The sequence below is a fragment of the Aulonocara sp. 'chitande type north' Nkhata Bay genome, linkage group LG7 (assembly GCF_057382095.1).
Source record: "Aulonocara sp. 'chitande type north' Nkhata Bay isolate Kocher_YH1m ecotype deep benthic linkage group LG7, A_spYH_male_GT1.1, whole genome shotgun sequence".
In the NCBI taxonomy this organism is placed as follows: Eukaryota; Metazoa; Chordata; class Actinopteri; order Cichliformes; family Cichlidae; genus Aulonocara; species Aulonocara sp. 'chitande type north' Nkhata Bay.
The window spans coordinates 42,963,940-42,985,745 of NC_141350.1; the positions used below are offsets into that span (position 1 = coordinate 42,963,940).

At 40.9% G+C, this 21,806-nt stretch overlaps 2 protein-coding genes across 4 annotated transcripts; both read left to right on the top strand.

Annotated features, from left to right (window-relative positions):
• Window positions 1–3,567: 3,567 nt before the first annotated feature.
• On the top strand, window positions 3,568–11,650 carry LOC147325806 (plasminogen receptor (KT)-like). Of its 2 annotated transcripts, XM_086300513.1 has the most exons (5): window positions 3,568–3,727; window positions 3,819–3,915; window positions 9,719–9,849; window positions 9,966–10,075; window positions 10,969–11,650. In XM_086300513.1, exons 2-5 carry the CDS (start codon window positions 3,835–3,837, stop codon window positions 11,097–11,099), a joined length of 453 nt encoding a protein of 150 aa, XP_086156639.1. In that variant the 5' UTR covers window positions 3,568–3,727; window positions 3,819–3,834; the 3' UTR covers window positions 11,100–11,650. The 2 variants fall into 2 exon arrangements, with proteins under 2 accessions (XP_086156639.1, XP_086156638.1); XM_086300512.1 differs by having other exon boundaries at window positions 3,568–3,915.
• A 4,052-nt stretch (window positions 11,651–15,702) lies between these two features.
• On the top strand, window positions 15,703–20,169 carry LOC147325807 (plasminogen receptor (KT)-like). Of its 2 annotated transcripts, none has more exons than XM_086300514.1 (5): window positions 15,703–17,536; window positions 18,220–18,350; window positions 18,467–18,576; window positions 19,470–19,598; window positions 19,973–20,169. In XM_086300514.1, exons 1-4 carry the CDS (start codon window positions 17,417–17,419, stop codon window positions 19,595–19,597), a joined length of 489 nt encoding a protein of 162 aa, XP_086156640.1. In that variant the 5' UTR covers window positions 15,703–17,416; the 3' UTR covers window position 19,598; window positions 19,973–20,169. The 2 variants fall into 2 exon arrangements, with proteins under 2 accessions (XP_086156640.1, XP_086156641.1); XM_086300515.1 differs by lacking the exon at window positions 19,973–20,169 and having other exon boundaries at window positions 15,707–17,348; window positions 17,440–17,536; window positions 19,470–19,899.
• The last annotated feature ends 1,637 nt before the right edge of the window (window positions 20,170–21,806 follow it).

Sequence of the window (21,806 nt, forward strand, 5' to 3'; positions counted from 1 at the left end):
GGGAGCTTCCAGTCGCGACGAGCTACTTTCGCTATTTTAAATTCCCTGAATTTAAAATACGTTTTTACGCAAGATTGTGTCAGTGTGTCTGTATCTACCTGGTCAGTGTCGCCGGGTCTGGTCCACCTCGATCGGGCCCCACCACCGTGGGTCGCTTTCTAAGAACGTTGGCCAAGACTCGAATTTAACGCCCTTGGTCTTTGACCACACACCTAGTGTGTGGGCTGTCGACAGACGAACAACGTGGACTGGTCACGGAGATGGGACACGATGGAGGCGATCCGGCTCGAAGGACCAAGAAATGTTGGGGGAAAACTCTGTAAAAGACCCAGGAGAAATAAAGACACAATGAGACAAAGTTACTTTCTTTATCAAACGTGTACACGGGTGAGCTGCTAAGAACAACTCACACCATGCACAGTGGCTTGGTAATTTTTATAGGCACAGAGCACAGAGACAGTGAGAACAGGATAACAAATAATAAACAGATAAAATAAAACAACTCCATATATGGTGCTAGTCTCGTCAGCAGAGAGCTAGGGAAGATAAAACAATCTAAAACAATATGTCCCAGAAACAAGATGTGTTTGCTGGGAAAGTCTAAAAAGATAATTCTAAACTAATCTAACCATAGACAAAAGGGCATGCTTGCACATTTAAAAGAAGGTAAAGAAACATAGAATCATTTTTCCTGTAACAATCTCCTTCTCAAGTACAGGTCCCTGCTCACAAATTTGCCAGGAGCGGGTAGAATAATGCTGGCCTTCATCATGAGAATATGATTTGGTGTACGAGGCTCTAAATTTGGGTCATTTAGGTTCTCTACTACTACTAGGTGCTATTCACAATAACCATAACTTCATAAAGACACGTTCTGAGTGAGGAAGTGTCAAGTCTCTTAGAAGTGTGATCTAGAATAGTCGTTAAAACGCATCTAATAGTCCTAATTTGCCTTCCCCAAAAACCTCTCATGTGGCTTGAAGAGGGGTGCTCAGAACAAACTTACATCTGCATTGTTTCAACTGTTCTTTGTCAAAACCATTCAGTGCATTTAAAAGCTCTCCATCCATTTCTCCTTTTTTTTCAGGGTCGCGGGGGGCGCTGGAGCCTATCCCAGCTGTCATAGGGCGAGAGGTGGGGTACACCCTGGACAGGTCGCCAGTCTAACACACAGGGATGGACAACCATTCGCACCTACGGGCAATTTAGATTTTTCAATTAACCTATCCCTACAAACTGCATGTCTTTGGACAGTGGGAGGAAGCCGGAGTACCCGGAGATAACCCATGCAAACACGGTTGGAATTGAACTCAGGACCTTCTTGCTGTGAGGCAAAAGTGCTAACCACCGTGCCACCATGCTGCCCTCAAAAGCTCTCCCTTAGCACCAAAATAATTTAGTACCTTGGTCACACCTGATTACATGTCCACAAATAGAAATAAAACAACATGATGCATTCATAAAATGATCAGTTGTAAGGTCATCCAACATTTCATTATGTATTGCTCTAGAACACATACATGTACAAAGAAGACCATACCTTTTAAGTTCTTTTCTACCCTCTTTTACATAAAAAGGTCCAAAACAGTCAATGCCACAGTAGGAGAATGGGGGTGTTGTTTCCATTCTATCCTCTGGTAAATCTGACCTCCCATGATCTTGACTATGTCTCCTGTACTTTGTGCAGGTTGTGCACTTGTAGATGTGAGAAGCAACTGAATCGCTGCATCCTGTAATGCATACTCTATTGGAGCGCAGCTCAGTGACAGTTATTCCTCTTCCTTGGTGCTGCACCTTTTCGTGGTACTGTTTAATAAGTAAACACAACATGACTTGATTTGGGGATAATGGCAGGATGTTTGATATATGGGTGTAGAGTTGCTCTTGTCCTCCCACCCTAAGTACTCCCTGCTCATCAACAAATGGACTTAGGCTGTAGAGCTTGTGTGTCTTATCCTTCAGTTGAATGTCCTTCCCTCGAGTCAAGTCCTTGATTTCTTTGTTCTGTTCTGTTCTTAAATAACTACATTTTCCGTAGCCTGTCACACCAGCGTCTGAAAAATGGTGTAGTTCACACTGCCTGTGTTTGCAGGTAAGACACGTCTTTGAACTTTCACCTTTGACAAGTTTTGAAGATCTAGGATTCCCACAGTGACAGTGTTGATCTGAGAGTGGCTCGTCCCATTCTACTTTCTCTTGGCATAACTGTTGCAGGATTTGTTTTCCTCTTAGGATGAAGGGTGCCACAAATCCCAGTGGGTCGTACACTGATGCTATTGTGCACAGAATTCCTCTTCTTGTCATTGAGCGCTCTTTTACAGTTACTCTGAACTAAAACTCATCAGAAGAAATGCACCACTGAACACCAAGTGGTCTTTCCATCAATAGATCTAAGTCCCTAATACTTTCAGCACTCTCTTCTCCCGACAGTGACTTTATCAGATTTTCACAGTTTGATATGAACTTTGTCTAATCTTAGTTTACCCTTGCTACACAATTCTCTTGCCTCTTTCACTAGTTTTATTGCTTCAGCTTCTGATATAACACGTACAAGTCCATCATCTACATAAAAGTTCCTTTGAATGAACCTCACTGTGTTTGGAGTGAACTTTTCCTCACATTGCGTGGCTAGATGATTTAAACCAAAGTTGAAAATCTTAGGCCTTAATGTAGAGTCCAGTAGGTGGCAGTGTTGACCAAAGAATGCTTAATTTCACTGTGGTCTCAGTTTTTAACCCTCCTGTTGTGTTGTTTCTGTGGTACAGCAAGGATATCCCTGAGTCAGTTTGTTTAGCCATCCAGAAGTGTCAGAACCCAAAAACTTCCAGTAAACTTTGCTGATATCTTATTATCAACTCCATTACTGCCCACAGGAACAGGACAGTTCACAACACCTGCGTTCTTGCACTTTACACGTCAGGTCAATAGAATACGGAGTGTGTGTGTGTGTGTGTGTGTGTGTGTGTGTTGGGGAAATATGTCTCACAGTTGCAAAGACAGATGTAGTTTTAGACCCTTTCAGCCTCCACTTTGGCTGCCAGGTCAAACCATTTTCATTTTATATGCTGGTTACACTTTTTAATCCAAGCAGAAATTTTGTATAAGAAAGGTCCTTTTAACAATTTTCTTTTTACATTTTAAAACTTGAAATCAGGTCAATTCATCACAATGGGAAGGTTAAAGCTTTTCACACATTAACATCTGTCACTTTCATTTAAAAAAAACTGGAGCTAGCAATGTTACTACTGTTGACCTTGTAACATTTATCATTTCAAACATAGCACAAGTCTAAAAGCATACCTGATAGGCAATCATAAGATAAAGCTCGTATTTATTGCATTTGGCAGTAACTGTGGTTCTAGCTGAAGCATTTACAGTATTTTTGAAGGAGGCGAATTCATCGTCTTATCTGACAAAAATCAACGCCTTTTCCTGTTATTTGTGACCATTTTGTAAACAAATATGCTTCTTAGAGTTGACATTATTAAAAATCCTGAATTGGTGTAAAAGTAAAAAAACAAAAAAACACTTTCCCCTCTTTTTCTCTGGTAAAACCTTTTTGGTGGGTTGCAAATACTTCCTCTGTGTAGACAGTAGTCGTGTTGTTATTCGCTAACTTAACGGGAAAGCTTAAAATGAGTTGAGGCTTAAAGCTAAAGCTGAAGTGAAGAGACACTGAAGGACTGAAGAGGTCACTACATGCTGAAACAAATCCAGTTTGAAGCAGGTGGCTTTTCTAAGCCCGACTCTGGAATTTTGTTTGCTGTTGTGATGAGAGCAGAGCAGCACGTTTGAATGACTGCGTGTTTAATTCACAGAAACGCCAACGCAGCCATGGGTGTCCTGCTGTCCAAATCCATGGATGACAATTTAAAAAAGCAACAAGAATTCATGCTAACGAATGCACGGCTGCAGGTGAGTGAAAGTGCACCCACTCGCACATCACCTCTGACCTCTGCTGTGACATCTTTCACTAGTGAAAGATGGTGAAAGTGAAAAAGCAAAAAAAAAGAAGAAGCAGATTTTTAATTATTTTTTAACACATAAAATTGCCCCAAACCTTCCCACCAAAAGGTTTTACCTTCATACTTTGAAATTGTACTAGTTGCAGATGCTGAAATGATGTCGGACTAAGTTTAAATTGTGCACTTGTTTATTTGCATTATTTTTGTATCAGCTCCATGAGTACAGGAGACATCCACAGCAACTGTAGGTCTGCAAACATTTTTAATCTCTATGACTACAACCAAATCCATTTGGACCCACTACTTAGTTACTCTCTGGAGGAGGTAATTAACTACACTGCTCATTGTCTGAGTAGTGGGATCACTGTGTGTTACTTCCTTTCATGTCCCACACACTGACACAAATCCCTATCCTAATGACGACACGCATACCATCTTTCTTTTAGTGTTTAAGTATTACTACACACCAAAGTCAAAAACCAGCCCAAAGTGATTTCACAGCAGGTACCACTGTGATTCTACTTAAAGAGGAAACTTGCACAGGTAGAAGAAAAGTTTGTCACCCTGGTGAAGATCATGCTATGGCTTCTGGACTGGGGTGAGCATACACTCAGCTTTAACCTCACTCTTGTCACTTTTCTAGCTCTTATAGTGTGTTAGTAAGATGTGGATCCAAGTCTGTAAAGCAGTTCTGGAAGGCGGGGATACATATTCTAACATGTGGTCTAGTTCGGTGCCTGATACACAGTTTCAAAAATCTCCTGTGGCTGCTCATATGTACGGTACACATATTTTGAGAATGGACTTCCTAGGAATGAGGAATTGGTGCCATCAAAATGGATTTATAGTAGGGGGGTTTGTTTTCTTTCAAGGAAAAAAACTGATGCAAATATCTACTGACATCAGAGCATTATAGTGACTTCCATAAAAAAGAAAAGAAAGTAGATCTTATTTATGTGAAATTGAAAAACCCAAACACCGACAAATGGGGGGGGGGGGGAAAAGGGGTGGGGGGGCATTTTTAGTCACAAAAGAAAGAAATTCTTCTGTGGAAATACACCACTGGGCTCAGATGTTCATATTGCTGTCTTAAGCAGGAGGAACTTTCTTTGGAAAGATGGAGTCAAAGAGGGTCAAAGCTTTCTGAAATCTTTCCAAATTCCTGTAACTGTACAATGCTTTTTTTAAATGCCTATTTTCAATCCCCTGGCAATATTTCAATAGAATTGAAATCTTAGCATTGGTTAGGCGCCTCAGGTCTTCTCCTTGAGTCCTTTCTTTGTGGATTTACTAGTGCATTCAGGAACATTACTCCATATCCAATTTTGGACAAATCATTTTTAAAAGCATGAGAGCATACAGAGTGCCCAAAAGTCAAAGTTTGCAAACATGTAAAAAAAAAAACCCTAACATGAAATATTTTGTATTCATCAGGAATACCTGCTGCACATATTTTCCGCATGTATTTGCTCTGCTTTTCTTTCTCACATGTTACATCTGTTTCTTTTCCTTCTTCCAATGTGTAGATCATGATGATTTGTGTGCATCTGTTTTCAAGTTAGTGTCCTGCTTTGTGTTCATACTTGCACCCTTCACAAATGTCACCCTCAGAGTGGATCGGTTCATTTCTGCTTTTTCCAGTCCTGTCCCAGAGTCACAGTCTGCTGCTTGTCTGAGCTTGCCAAAACCAAATCTTTTCCTTTTGATATTCCCACCAGCAGATATGTTTGTCTAGTTTTGAATTGCACATCTACACTAATAGGGCTAATTTATCACTTATGGGTTCGTAGCTATCCCATACAAACAGAAAATGGTAAAGAATGTTATACAAAGACCCTGAAGTCTTTAATGTAGATGACACATTATCATTATTATTGTTGTTATAAGTGTTCATTAGGCAAGGCAAGGCAAATTTATTTGTATAGCACAATTCAACAACAAGGTGATTCAAAGTGCTTTACAGAGACATTAGAAACAAAAACAAATAAAAAGCATGATTTAAAATTGATTAAAACAAGCAAACAAACAAACTAACTAATTAACAAACAAACAAACAAAACAGTATATAAACACACACATTCACATTCACACCTGTTCGCGCGATCTGAACCCTTATCGTAAGGGGAGCTACCAGTCCCTCTGCGAACGAGCTACTTTCTATATTAAATTCCCTGAATTTAAAATACTCTCTAGACCCAGTCTAGACCCAGCTGGGGAGCTACCCAGAGCTCTACTTCCAAAAGCGGTGTGAACTTTACGAGACGGAACTCGACCATTCTCTCACACATTCACATTCATACCTGTTCGCGCGTTCTGAACCCTTATCGTAAGGGGAGCTACCAGTCCCTCTGCGGACGAGCTACTTTCTATTTTAAATTCCCTGAATTTAAAATACTCTCTATTTAAAGTGCTTTACAGAGACATTAGAAACAAAAACAAATAAAAAGCATGATTTAAAATTGATTAAAACAAGCAAACAAACAAACTAACTAATTAACAAACAAACAAAACAGTATATAAAATCAAAACACATAAAATCAGAACAGTAGATAAAATCAGTAGTTAATGTAAGTTTTGAAATTTAAGCTTAAAGTGTGGATTTGGTGCTTTATTCAAATGCAGCTGAGAATAGGTGAGTCTTCAACCTGGATTTAAATAAACTGAGTGTTTCAGCTGATCTGAGGCTTTCTGGGAGTTTGTTCCAGATATAAGGAGCATAAAAGCTGAATGCAGCTTCTCCGTGTCTGGTTCTGACTCTGGGAACTGATAAAAGACCGGATCCAGATGATACTGGGTCAGGAGGTCACTGATGTATTTTGGTCCTAAACCATTCAGAGCTTTATAGGCCAGCATCAGAACTTTAAAGTCTATCCTCTGACGGACAGGCAGCCAGTGTAAGGACCTCAGAGCTGGACTGATGTGGTCCACTTTTTTGGTCTTAGTGAGGACTCGAGCAGCAGAGTTCTGAATGAGCTGTAGTTGTCTGACTGATTTTTTTTAGGTAGACCTGTAAAGATGCTGTTACAGTAATCAAGCCTACTAAAGATGAATGCATGGACTAGTTTTTCCAGGTCCTGTTGAGACATCAGATCTTTTATCCTTTAAATATTCTTGAGGTGATAGTAAGCTGACTTTGTTATTGTCTTAATGTGTTTTTCTAAGTTTAGGTCTGCATCCATCACTACACCCAAATTTCTCGCCTGGTTTGTGGTTTTTAGATGTATAGATTGAAGTTCTCTGGTGACCTGTAATCGTTTTTCTTTGGCGCCAAAGACTATTACCTCAGTTTTGTTTTTGTTTAGCTGGAGAAAATTGTGGCACAACCAGTCATTAATTTCCTCAATGCATTTACCAAGAGCCTGTACAGGGCCTTGGTCTCCTGGTGACATTGTGATATATATTTGTGTGTCATCTGCATAGCTATGATAGTTTATTTTGTTGTTGTTTATAATCTGTGCCAGTGGGAGCATGTAGATGTTAAACAGAAGGGGTCCCAAGATGGAACCTTGGGGAACTCCACATGTGATACTTGTCTGCTCAGATGTGAAGTTACCTATTGATACAAAGTATTTCCTGTTTTCTAAGTATGTCTTGAACCAGTTTAATACAGTTCCTGAAAGACCTGTCCAGTTCTCCAGTCGTTTGAGTAATATGTTGTGGTCAACTGTATCAAATGCTGCACTGAGATCCAGTAAAACTAAGACTGACATTTTTCCACTGTCTGTATTCAGACATATGTCATTAAACACTTTGGTCAGAGCGGTTTCAGTGCTGTGGTTCTGTCTAAAACCTGACTGGAAGGCATCGTAGCAGTTATTCTGTTTTAAGAAGTAATTGAGCTGTTGAGAAACTGCTTTTTCAATGATCTTACTTAAAAATGGGAGATTTGAGATCGGCCTGTAGTTGTTCATTTGTGTCTTGTCAAGATTGTCCTTTTTCAGTATAGGTTTAATTACAGCAGTTTTTAGTGGTTCTGGAAACACACCTGATAATAAAGAAAAGTTGACGATCTGTAACAGGTCTGACTCTAAAGTCTTTGAGACTTTTTTGAAAAAACTTGTTGGCAGGACATCTAAACAGCAGGAGGAGGAGTTCAGTTTACCTAAGATGTCCTCCAGGTCTTTGCTGTTAATCGGGTGAAACTGTTTCATGGTGTTTAAACAGTTTTTTGGTGGACACAGTACATATCCTGGATCTGCTGTTGATGTACCAATTGCTTTTCTAATTTTTTGGATTTTTTCTGTGAAGAATTTGGCAAAGTCATTGCAGGCCATGGTCGAATGAAGTTCAGCTGCCACTGACACAGGAGGGTTCGTTAGCCTGTCAACTGTAGAAAATAAGACTCGAGCATTATGGCTGTTTTTAGTGATGATGTCAGAGAAGTAGGACCTCCTTGCACTCCTCAGTTGTAAATTATAAATGTGAAGTTTCTCTTTATAGATGTCATAGTGAACAAACACTCACGAGTCATTTGGCATCAGCACAAAAATGAGAGGGAGATGGGCAGAATATTGAAGGAGCAGAGGCAGTGAAAGTGGATGAGTTTAAATAGCATCCAACCATCCAAAGTAACAGTGGGTGGAGACGAGTGTCAGCGGTAATTTGTGATGGATAGTTACAGACTGAAAGGAAAGGTTTTCAAGATGCTATGATGTGTGGTTTGGAAAACTGGAGGTGACAGAGTTGAAGATGTTAAGATTTTTTTGTTTGGAGTGACCATGAAGGACATGATTAGGAATGAGTACATCAGAGGGCCATTTCAGGTTGAGCGCTTTGGAGACAAACTAACTAATAATGTGAAACTGGTGGCTGAGCAAAGATGTGCAGTGATCTTTACTTATGTTACGTATTTGTGTATATGGGCATATTGAACTGCTTCATTTTTATAAGATGGAGACCCTGCAGCATCTATGTACTTAGATGCTGGAGTGAGTTTCAGGATAGTTTATTCAAATTTAACATCCTCTATCTTCCATTTACTTCCTTTTTTGTGACCCAGATGAAGCTGTCATGAAAGCTGACCTTTCAGCGAACGTGTCACCCCATTTCCCGTTCCTGCAGCTCATACACATGGTGTGGAGGAGCGGGAAATGCTTTCTTTTCATAAATGCATTCTTCACTCATTCACAACATGGGCCGTTAAAGGGGGACACCCTTAAGTGTGCTCAGACTACTCACTAGTTTGTTTCAGCGGATGCTGGCTTTAAAAGAACAAACACTGTCAATTACAGAAGTCATTCCTGTAATTTCCATTGAACCTAAAGAGTGTACAGCCAAGAGTCGATGTCAGGAGTACGAAACACCCAGATTGTGGAGATGAAAAGTTTGTCACTTCCTCCTTCCCTAGAGCGTAGTGTTTGTAGTTGGCATGTTTACAGCAGTGGATTCCAGGGTTTAGTTTCATGACTTAAAAAAAATTCCAAAGAAACTTCTCAAGCATACATAGAAGTTCAGTCTGTGCTCCCAACTAATCACATCTCTGTTCACGTAATGTACACTTCCTACAAGTTTTTAGGGGCTTTTTTTTAAAAAGTACTAAGCCTTTGGTGCTTATGGAGATCTCTTTAAACTGTCTGTACTCTCATAAAACAATTAACTGATGAATCAGATGATTATTACAGCTCTGATCAACAGTAATTGACTGAAATTGATTATAACTGAAAATGAAATCTTACCAAGCAGGGAAAATTTTATTTCATCATTTCTTCTTAATTTATTTTTGTGTGTCTGTGTGCGCGCGTGCATGTGCCCAGATGGAGCGCCAGATTCTGATGCAGAACCAGATGAGAGAGCGGCAGATGGCGATGCAGATCGCCTGGTCCAGAGAGTTTCTGAAATACTTTGGCAGTTTCTTTGCGGTGGCCACAGTGGGACTAACTGCAGGGTGAGATTCTAACACCTCACAAAGATCTGACACAAACACACACAGACTCATCTCTGTGTTGTGCTTTTATCTTTGCAGTTAAATATTGTCTTCTGTTTATCATCATTTTTCTTTAGAGCTATTAAAAGAAAGAACCCAGGCATGCTGGCTCCCATCATACCTCTCAGTTTCATATTTGCCTACCAGATGGACAGCGCCTATGGAACGCTTATTAATCGTATGAGAGGTAAAGCTACACACTTACAGGCATCATCATCTTAAGGAAACCTGTTTAACATTTAAAAAGAGGGTGCACAGACGGGTAAATAAATCCTTATCAAGCATTATATAGTGATTCTTTGCTTTGGTTTTAGAGGATTATTTTACTTTGAACAGCAGAACACAGACTCACTATATCCAGAAAACACAGGCTCTAATATACAGTTAGGTCCATATATATATTTGAATACATGAATAGTGTCTGTTTACCAAAACAATTTCCACTTTCCGCTATGATGGGCATCTATATAATGTGTAGACGCCCAGCTTTCATATGAGAAAATCCACATTCAAATCGGATGAAGGTTTTGGAGTTCCGGCCCCTTAACGTGTGCCCCCCGCTTTTTAAAGGGACAAAAAGTAATTGGACATTTGACTGAAAGGCTATTTCATGGGCAGGTGTGGGCACTTCCTTTGTTATGTCATTATCAATTAAGCAGATAGAAGCCCTGGAGTTGATTTGAGGTGTGGCGCTTGCATTAGCACGATTCAAATGAATACATTTTATTTTATTTGTCCAGTTACTTTTGATGTCCTGAAATGATGGGATTGCATTTTAGTTCTCACATTTTTGTGCAATCTTTTTGTTCAACCCACTGAATTAAGGCTGACAGTCGGCAGTTCAACTGGATCTGAGTTAATTATATTTAAAGTTGTTATATTTAAAATTAATTGTGGTAATGAACAGAACCAAAATGCTAAAAAAGAAAAAGTCTCTGTCCAAATGGACCTTACTGTTTACCAAATAATGCATCTAAATGTTTAACAAATATTGTGTTTAGTTATTCATTAATGACATTTTTAAAAAAGATTGCAGTCACTAATTATACCCATTAAATGTGTTTTTCATGATGTCTTTAGGGGAAGCTGAGAATATCATGGAGACTGAAAATGACCGTCTACAGTTACCTCAAGGGACTCCAACCTTTGAGAGGATAGAGAAGGCCCGCCGTGCTAAAAGCGTCGCCTTTAAAAAGCTCCTGAAACACTGATGACTGTTGCAGGTCACTTGCCTCTCTGTTTAGATGATCGACTGTATGCAAAAGATGGACGTAGCATCCAAACCCTCCACTTTTTCTCCTTTACATTCAGCTCCTGCTGTCCTGGAACAGCAAAGGCTTGCCCTTTCTTTCTCATTTCAGTGGCTACAATCCATCCTTTGTATTCAGTCTGTGGTTCTTTTCTATCCAGGTCATAGACGTGTTACTTTCTAAGAAGCTTTGTTTTGATGAAATGCCCTCTGCCAGGCTGGTAACTTTTGCAGTTGCCGATAACCAACAGCTGAAGTGATCAAAATGTAATGGTGCATTATTGGTAAAGATTCTCAGACATTTGTATTGACAGATAAAATGTATTATTTTCAACACTAAAATTTTAATTGTAGGTGTGAGGGAGCTTCAATACAAAGCTGTTGGACCTCCAACTTTTTTAAGCCATCACAGTAGATTCCAAGGTGCTGATATCTATACTTTGTGTTTGACATCTGGAAAAAATTTTAAATTAATAAAAAAAAGAAAATTGAAAAGATTTCAGTGTCTGAATTGATCTTTGTGACAAGGACACCCCCTGAATGCAAAGCTGTAGAGCAGGGATGTCAGTGTTTCTGTTAATGTAATGAGATCTTTTAATCTCAAAGAGCAGCAACTTAAGCAGTATGTGGGGTTTGTTTGTTTTTTAACGTGATAATGAAATGCTGCATATTAAATGACATTTCTCAGGATGACTCTTTGGGCTTAAATTGTTGGAAGTTAATGTGTAAAGTTATGTCCTCTTTCATATTTTCCACAGCCATTCAGTGGACTGGAGTGGAGCATATTTCACAGTTTGAGTGTGAGAGGATTCCCCAACAGAGAAACAGTGAAACTAGCAGAGCCAGAGCTCAGCAAAGGCCAGAAATATTAAAGATCCTACTTTGTGCATCCTCAAAACACGCTGGCACTCCATCTTCTTGTGAGCCCTTGAGGCTCGGCCTCTGTTTCCTCCCAAAGTTGTGGGGGCCTGCTGCATCCTCCACATAATATCTGTGTGGCAACACTTGATGTCTACCAAGAAGAAGGAGAGGAGGCGGCACAAGCAGTACAAGCCGAAACAGTTGAAGGCACAGGTGCAGACGGGGAGCTTTCAGGAACCTGTGTCTGAGCCAGGCTTGCTGCACAAGTGTCTCCTGAACAGCTACCTGCACGATGTAGTGCTGCAACTGAGACCCGCCGTTTGTCTTTTCTGGTCGGCGAGTGGAGAATCACACAGGCTGGTCTGCAAAGAGAGCTTTAGGATGCTTCCTCCCACTGTCCACTGCATCGTCCATCCACAGGGTTTGCAGGGCTGGCTCAACCCATGGCTGCCACACCACTAAGATGTTTTCAGAAATATGCAAGCATGCAACAATCATGTTTTACAGTCCTGTGGTCTCAGCCTCAGATACTTATTAAATTACACAAAGCTCATGTAGAAACAAACAAACGAACAAAATATGTTCTCCTTAATTTCTGTCAACCACACGTTTCCAGCTATCATGGTTGCTAGGCAACCTGGGCAGCGCGACGGAGGCTAGACCGTCCCATTTCACAAGCCTCGCACTTCCGGCCTTAGCGGTCTTTGAGTACACGGCCCTTGAGGACCATTGAGGCTGCGTACTTTAAGGCTGCAGACCCTGAATTGGGATACAGCCATAAAACCATGAAAAAATATTGCCGTAATATGAAGCGATAGACTTTTTCATATCGTCATCCATATGTGTCGTTATATCGAACAGCCCTATTTTGAACTCTCCTCGTCCTTTGAGTGCGCAGTCGCCTTTGTTATATAGCAAGGTATTTAAAATGAATAAATAAATATCCCGTTCATTTCAATGCGCATGATCTGAGCATGCGCAGAATGACACGGAGCTATTCTTTGATCTTCTCAAAGGGGAGACTGTGACGTGACGGTCGACCGCACGTCACAGTCTCCCGTGACGGTTGACGTCACCATCTCTGCCACATGAGTCTATAAATAGAGGTGCTTCAACACAGTTTACCTTTAGGACGGTCGCACGTAGAAAACAGTTTTCATTAATCTTGCGCGTGTAGTTAGCAAATATATCTGTAAACATGTCAAACTCCGTTTGGGGCGCGATTTGCACTGTGGGCACTTATGCTCACAAAATTATGAGAAAAACGTTGGGATTTGATGACCAACGTTCACCCACTGCTGACCAAACTGTATGCGAGGCACCTGAAGTTCGCTGTGGTAACCAAATTTTACACGCCGAACATGAGGTACCATTGCCAGATCATCATATACCTGAACCCCGCTTCAGCAGCTGCAGAGGACAGCATAATCAGAATAGCGGTTTAAACCAAGTGTGTGAAATTCTTCACCCTGAACATATACAGCAGCAGCCCTCTGTGATTCAAAGACATCAGCTATGGGAAAATTCAAATCGAGATGCATCAGACCCTGCTGAATCCACGATCCCAGACCTAAGACGTAGTCCCTTGGAAGGGAGAGAAGAACACAATGGGATTCTTCATAGAGGGGTTTCCATCATCAGGAGAGGAACTGGATTTTTAGGACAATCCATTACCACAGTGTCTAACATGTGCAAGTTAGCAATTGTGGCTATTCATCACATGTTCGGGAAAATGGTCCAAGAGGTCAGACATTATGTGGCACACCTGATGTCACGTGCTGTAGGATGTATTTGCGTTTGCCTTTGCATTTTATTGTTCTTGGTCAACAAAATTCGAGCTATATTAATTTATTTACTTTCATTTTTAGCACAATACCTTTAATTTTCCTCTATGGAAATGGAAAAGGTGAAGACAAACCTAATGTCAGTGACAACTTTATTTGGCTCTAACTGGACTATGACGATTTTAATAGGGAAATAACTAATAATTGGGGTATAATGGGGTTAATTAGGCTCTTACCATCTCAGTCATGCAAACAACAGTTGAGAACCCAACAGTTGAGTCACGGCAGAAGGCTGCTCCTTCCTGAGCCTGGTTCTGCTGGAGGTTTCTTCCCAACGGGGAGTTTTTCCTCCCCACAGTTGCCAAGTGCTTGCTCATAGGGGATCATCAGATTGCTGGCCTTGTCTCTAATACTGTAGGGACCACCTTACAGTTGTCTCTAATACTGTAGGGACCACCCTACAGTTGTCTCTAATACTGTAGGGACCACCCTACAGTTGTCTCCAATACTGTAGGGACCACCCTACAGTTGTCTCTAATACTGTAGGGACCACCCTACAGCATTAGAGACAGGCCAGCAATCTGATGATCCCCCATGAGCAAGCACTTGGCAACTGTGGGGAGGAAAAACTCCCCGTTGGGAAGAAACCTCCAGCAGAACCAGGCTCAGGAAGGAGCAGCCTTCTGCCATGACTGGCTGGGTTTTCAACTGTTGTTTGCATGACTGTATTTGCGTTTGCCTTTGCATTTTATTGTTCTTGGTCAACAAAATTCAAGCTATATTAATTTATTTACTTTCATTTTTAGCACAATACCTTTAATTTTCCTCTATGGAAATGGAAAAGGTGAAGACAACCTAATGTCAGTGCCAACTTTATTTGGCTCTAACTGGACTATGACGATTTTAATAGGGAAATAACTAATAATTGGGGTATAATGGGGTTAATTAGGCTCTTACCATCTCAGTCATGCAAACAACAGTTGAGAACCCAGCCAGTCACGGCAGAAGGCTGCTCCTTCCTGAGCCTGGTTCTGCTGGAGGTTTCTTCCCAACGGGGAGTTTTTCCTCCCCACAGTTGCCAAGTGCTTGCTCATAGGGGATCATCAGATTGCTGGCCTGTCTCTAATACTGTAGGGACTACCTTACAGTATTAGAGACAGGCAGCTGTTGTTTGCATTCAAAGCCACATAAATAAATTTGAATTCTCAATGAAATGAATGGATTTGATTTGATTCCTTTACCTTCACAGAATCCTTTTACTTCAGTTTTGTCTTCTGCTTCTTGGTAGCAATAATTAAGCTTCTTGCCCCATTCATCCTTATGCTCTCCTGTTTTTTCCTAACTGGCATGTCTGACCCGTGGGAGTGCAGACACCACACAGAGAAAGCCTCAGACTTTAAAGCCGGAAACATTTTCAGTGACGTCACAGAACAACGCACCTGCAGTCCACACAGTAGGTGACGTATCATTTAGTTAATCTTATGATTGCCGATCAGGTATGCTTTTAGACTTGTGCTATGTTTGAAATGATAAATGTTACAAGGTCAACAGTAGTAACATTGCTAGCTCCAGTTTTTTTTTAAATGAAAGTGACAGATGTTAATGTGTGAAAAGCTTTAACCTTCCCATTGTGATGAATTGACCTGATTTCAAGTTTTAAAATGTAAAAAGAAAATTGTTAAAAGGACCTTTCTTATACAAAATTTCTGCTTGGATTAAAAAGTGTAACCAGCATATAAAATGAAAATGGTTTGACCTGGCAGCCAAAGTGGAGGCTGAAAGGGTCTAAAACTACATCTGTCTTTGCAACTGTAAGAGATATTTCCCCAACACACACACACACACACACACACACACACACACACACACACACACACACACACACACACACACACACACACCGTATTCTATTGACCTGACGTGTAAAGTGCAAGAACGCAGGTGTTGTGAACTGTCCTGTTCCTGTGGGCAGTAATGGAGTTGATAATAAGATATCAGCAAAGTTTACTGGAAGTTTTTGGGTTCTGACACTTCTGGATGGCTAAACAAACTGACTCAGGGATATCCTTGCTGTACCACAGAAACAACACAACAGGAGGGTTAAAAACTGAGACCACAGTGAAATTAAGCATTCTTTGGTCAACACTGCCACCTACTGGACTCTACATTAAGGCCTAAGATTTTCAACTTTGGTTTAAATCATCTAGCGACGCAATGTGAGGAAAAGTTCACTCCAAACACAGTGAGGTTCATTCAAAGGAACTTTTATGTAGATGATGGACTTGTACGTGTTATATCAGAAGCTGAAGCAATAAAACTAGTGAAAGAGGCAAGAGAATTGTGTAGCAAGGGTAAACTAAGATTAGACAAAGTTCATATCAAACTGTGAAAATCTGATAAAGTCACTGTCGGGAGAAGAGAGTGCTGAAAGTATTAAGGACTTAGATCTATTGATGGAAAGACCACTTGGTGTTCAGTGGTGCATTTCTTCTGATGAGTTTTAGTTCAGAGTAACTGTAAAAGAGCGCCCAATGACAAGAAGAGGAATTCTGTGCACAATAGCATCAGTGTACGACCCACTGGGATTTGTGGCACCCTTCATCCTAAGAGGAAAACAAATCCTGCAACAGTTATGCCAAGAGAAAGTAGAATGGGACGAGCCACTCTCAGATCAACACTGTCACTGTGGGAATCCTAGATCTTCAAAACTTGTCAAAGGTGAAAGTTCAAAGACGTGTCTTACCTGCAAACACAGGCAGTGTGAACTACACCATTTTTCAGACGCTGGTGTGACAGGCTACGGAAAATGTAGTTATTTAAGAACAGAACAGAACAAAGAAATCAAGGACTTGACTCGAGGGAAGGACATTCAACTGAAGGATAAGACACACAAGCTCTACAGCCTAAGTCCATTTGTTGATGAGCAGGGAGTACTTAGGGTGGGAGGACAAGAGCAACTCTACACCCATATATCAAACATCCTGCCATTATCCCCAAATCAAGTCATGTTGTGTTTACTTATTAAACAGTACCACGAAAAGGTGCAGCATCAAGGAAGAGGAATAACTGTCACTGAGCTGCGCTCCAATAGAGTATGCATTACAGGATGCAGCGATTCAGTTGCTTCTCACATCTACAATTGATATAGACATAGATATGATTGTTTATATAATGGTAATTATATTTTATGTAAAAAAGGATGGGGAGAGGAAGGAAGGGAAGGGGAAAAAGAGGGGAGGGAAAGGGAAAAGGGGAAAAAAGGAAAAAAAACTGTCAATGTAAATGAGATATATACTTTGTTGCTTGATTTGAATAAAGAAAAGAAAAGAAAAATCCTGAATTGGTGTAAAAGTAAAAAAACAACAACACTTTCCCCTCTTTTTCTCTGGTAAAACCTTTTGGTGGGCTGCAAATACTTCCTCTGTGTAGACAGTAGTCGTGTTGTTATTCGCTAACTTAACGGGAAAGCTTAAAATGAGTTGAGGCTTAAAGCTAAAGCTGAAGTGAAGAGACACTGAAGGACTGAAGAGGTCACTACATGCTGAAACAAATCCAGTTTGAAGCAGGTGGCTTTTCTAAGCCCGACTCTGGAATTTTGTTTGCTGTTGTGATGAGAGCAGAGCAGCACGTTTGAATGACTGCGTGTTTAATTCACAGAAACGCCAACGCAGCCATGGGTGTCCTGCTGTCCAAATCCATGGATGACAATTTAAAAAAGCAACAAGAATTCATGCTAACGAATGCACGGCTGCAGGTGAGTGAAAGTGCACCCACTCGCACATCACCTCTGACCTCTGCTGTGACATCTTTCACCATCTAGTGAAAGATGGGGAACACTCATGATTCATTTGGCATCAGCACAAAAATGAGAGGGAGATGGGCAGAATATTGAAGGAGCAGAACACTGTCAATTACAGAAGTCATTCCTGTAATTTCCATTGAACCTAAAGAGTGTACAGCCAAGAGTCGATGTCAGGAGTACGAAACACCCAGATTGTGGAGATGAAAAGTTTGTCACTTCCTCCTTCCCTAGAGCGTAGTGTTTGTAGTTGGCATGTTTACAGCAGTGGATTCCAGGGTTTAGTTTCATGACTTAAAAAAAATTCCAAAGAAACTTCTCAAGCATACATAGAAGTTCAGTCTGTGCTCCCAACTAATCACATCTCTGTTCACGTAATGTACACTTCCTACAAGTTTTTAGGGGCTTTTTTAAAAAGTACTAAGCCTTTGGTGCTTATGGAGATCTCTTTAAACTGTCTGTACTCTCATAAAACAATTAACTGATGAATCAGATGATTATTACAGCTCTGATCAACAGTAATTGACTGAAATTGATTATAACTGAAAATGAAATCTTACCAAGCAGGGAAAATTTTATTTCATCATTTCTTCTTAATTTATTTTTGTGCGTCTGTGTGCGCGCGTGCATGTGCCCAGATGGAGCGCCAGATTCTGATGCAGAACCAGATGAGAGAGCGGCAGATGGCGATGCAGATCGCCTGGTCCAGAGAGTTTCTGAAATACTTTGGCAGTTTCTTTGCGGTGGCCACAGTGGGACTAACTGCAGGGTGAGATTCTAACACCTCACAAAGATCTGACACAAACACACACAGACTCATCTCTGTGTTGTGCTTTTATCTTTGCAGTTAAATATTGTCTTCTGTTTATCATCATTTTTCTTTAGAGCTATTAAAAGAAAGAACCCAGGCATGCTGGCTCCCATCATACCTCTCAGTTTCATATTTGCCTACCAGATGGACAGCGCCTATGGAACGCTTATTAATCGTATGAGAGGTAAAGCTACACACTTACAGGCATCATCATCTTAAGGAAACCTGTTTAACATTTAAAAAGAGGGTGCACAGACGGGTAAATAAATCCTTATCAAGCATTATATAGTGATTCTTTGCTTTGGGTTTAGAGGATTATTTTACTTTGAACAGCAGAACACAGACTCACTATATCCAGAAAACACAGGCTCTAATATACAGTTAGGTCCATATATATATTTAAATACGTGAATAGTGTCTGTTTACCAAAACAATTTCCACTTTCCGCTATGATGGGCATCTATATAATGTGTAGACGCCCAGCTTTCATATGAGAAAATCCACATTCAAATCGGATGAAGGTTTTGGAGTTCCGGCCCCTTAACGTGTGCCCCCCGCCTTTTAAAGGGACAAAAAGTAATTGGACATTTGACTGAAAGGCTATTTCATGGGCAGGTGTGGGCACTTCCTTTGTTATGTCATTATCAATTAAGCAGATAGAAGCCCTGGAGTTGATTTGAGGTGTGGCGCTTGCATTAGCACGATTCAAATGAATACATTTTATTTTATTTGTCCAGTTACTTTTGATGTCCTGAAATGATGGGATTGCATTTTAGTTCTCACATTTTTGTGCAATCTTTTTGTTCAACCCACTGAATTAAGGCTGACAGTCGGCAGTTCAACTGGATCTGAGTTAATTATATTTAAAGTTGTTATATTTAAAATTAATTGTGGTAATGAACAGAACCAAAATGCTAAAAAAGAAAAAGTCTCTGTCCAAATGGACCTTACTGTTTACCAAATAATGCATCTAAATGTTTAACAAATATTGTGTTTAGTTATTCATTAATGACATTTTTAAAAAAGATTGCAGTCACTAATTATACCCATTAAATGTGTTTTTCATGATGTCTTTAGGGGAAGCTGAGAATATCATGGAGACTGAAAATGACCGTCTACAGTTACCTCAAGGGACTCCAACCTTTGAGAGCATAGAGAAGGCCCGCCGTGCTAAAAGCAGCCTCAGCGCCTTCTTGGAGAAATAATGTAATTAGTTATTGTCTAACAGCGTGGTTCCAGAGAGGAGCTGCAGCCACTGTACATTTCGTTTTCAACAAACCACAAAGACGGGGAAGTGGCTCACAAAGAAACCTCAGGTTTAGCTGTCCAAAACATACCCACTCCCTAAACGATACACAACTATACTTTATGTAGCATTAAGGTAAAAGCGGCCTCAGCTCCTTCTTGGAGAAATAATGTAATAATTTATAGAACAAACGTCCTCTATCATGGAAAATTTTAAGGCTCTGCTATTTCTCTCTGTCAGGTTGACCTTATTGAACGAAAGGCTCCTGACTCTTTGGGCTTAAATTGTTAGAAGTTAATGTGTAAAGTTATGTCCTCTTTCATATTTTCCACAGCCATTCAGTGGACTGGAGTGGAGCATATTTCACAGTTTGAGTGTGAGAGGATTCCCCAACAGAGAAACAGTGAAACTAGCAGAGCCAGAGCTCAGCAAAGGCCAGAAATATTAAAGATCCTACTTTGTGCATCCTCAAAACACGCTGGCACTCCATCTTCTTGTGAGCCCTTGAGGGTCGGCCTCTGTTTCCTCCCAAAGTTGTGGGGGCCTGCTGCATCCTCCACATAATATCTGTGTGGCAACACTTGATGTCTACCAAGAAGGAGGAGAGGAGGCGGCACAAGCAGGACAAGCCGAAACAGTTGAAGGCACAGGTGCAGACGGGGAGCTTTCAGGAACCTGTGTCTGAGCCAAACTTGCTGCACAAGTGTCTCCTGAACAGCTACCTGCACGATGTAGTGCTGCAACTGAGACCCGCCGTTTGTCTTTTCTGGTCGGCGAGTGGAGAATCACACAGGCTGGTCTGCAAAGAGAGCTTTAGGATGCTTCCTCCCACTGTCCACTGCATCGTCCATCCACAGGGTTTGCAGGGCTGGCTCAACCCATGGCTGCCACACCACTATGCAAGCATGCAACAATCATGTTTTACAGTCCTGTGGTCTCAGCCTCAGATGCTTATTAAATCACACAAAGCTCATGTAGAAACAAACAAACGAACAAAATATGTTCTCCTTAATTTCTGTCAACCACACGTTTCCAGCTATCATGGTTGCTAGGCAACCTGGGCAGCGCGACGGAGGCTAGACCGTCCCATTTCACAAGCCTCGCACTTCCGGCCTTAGCGGTCTTTGAGTACACGGCCCTTGAGGACCATTGAGGCTGCGTACTTTAAGGCTGCAGACCCTGAATTGGGATACAGCCATAAAAACCATGAAAAAATATTGCCGTAATATGAAGCGATAGACTTTTTCATATCGTCATCCATATGTGTCGTTATATCGAACAGCCCTATTTTGAACTCTCCTCGTCCTTTGAGTGCGCAGTCGCCTTTGTTATATAGCAAGGTATTTAAAATGAATAAATAAATATCCCGTTCATTTCAATACACATGATCTGAGCATGCGCGGAATGACACGGAGCTATTCTTTGATCCTTTGATCTTCTCAAAGGGGAGACTGTGACGTGACGGTCGACCGCACGTCACAGTCTCCCGTGACGGTTGACGTCACCATCTCTGCCACATGAGTCTATAAATAGAGGTGCTTTAACACAGTTTACCTTTAGGACGGCCGCACGTAGAAAACAGTTTTCATTAATCTTGCGCTTGTAGTTAGCAAATATAAACAAATCACGTCTTTCAATCGTACAATACTGCAAGAATTAAGGAAAGCAATAGAGAACTCGTCATCTGTAAACATGTCAAACTCTGTTTGGGGCGCGATTTGCACTGTGGGCACTTATGCTCACAAAATTATGAGAAAAACGTTGGGATTTGATGACCAACGTTCACCCACTGCTGACCAAACTGTATGCGAGGCACCTGAAGTTCGCTGTGGTAACCAAATTTTACACGCGAAACATGAGGTACCTTTGCCAGATCAGCATATACCTGAACCCCGCTTCAGCAGCTGCAGAGGACAGCATAATCAGAATAGCGGTTTAAACCAAGTGTGTGAAATTCTTCACCCTGAACATATACAGCAGCAGCCTTCTGTGATTCAAAGACATCAGCTATGGGAAAATTCAAATCGAGATGCAGCAGACCCTGCTGAATCCAGGATCTCAGACCTAAGACCTAGTCAAAGAGTCTCAGAACACCATGATGAAATTGTGAACAGAGACAGGCCTCCTTTGGAAGGGAGAGAAGAACATAATGGGATTCTTCATAGAGG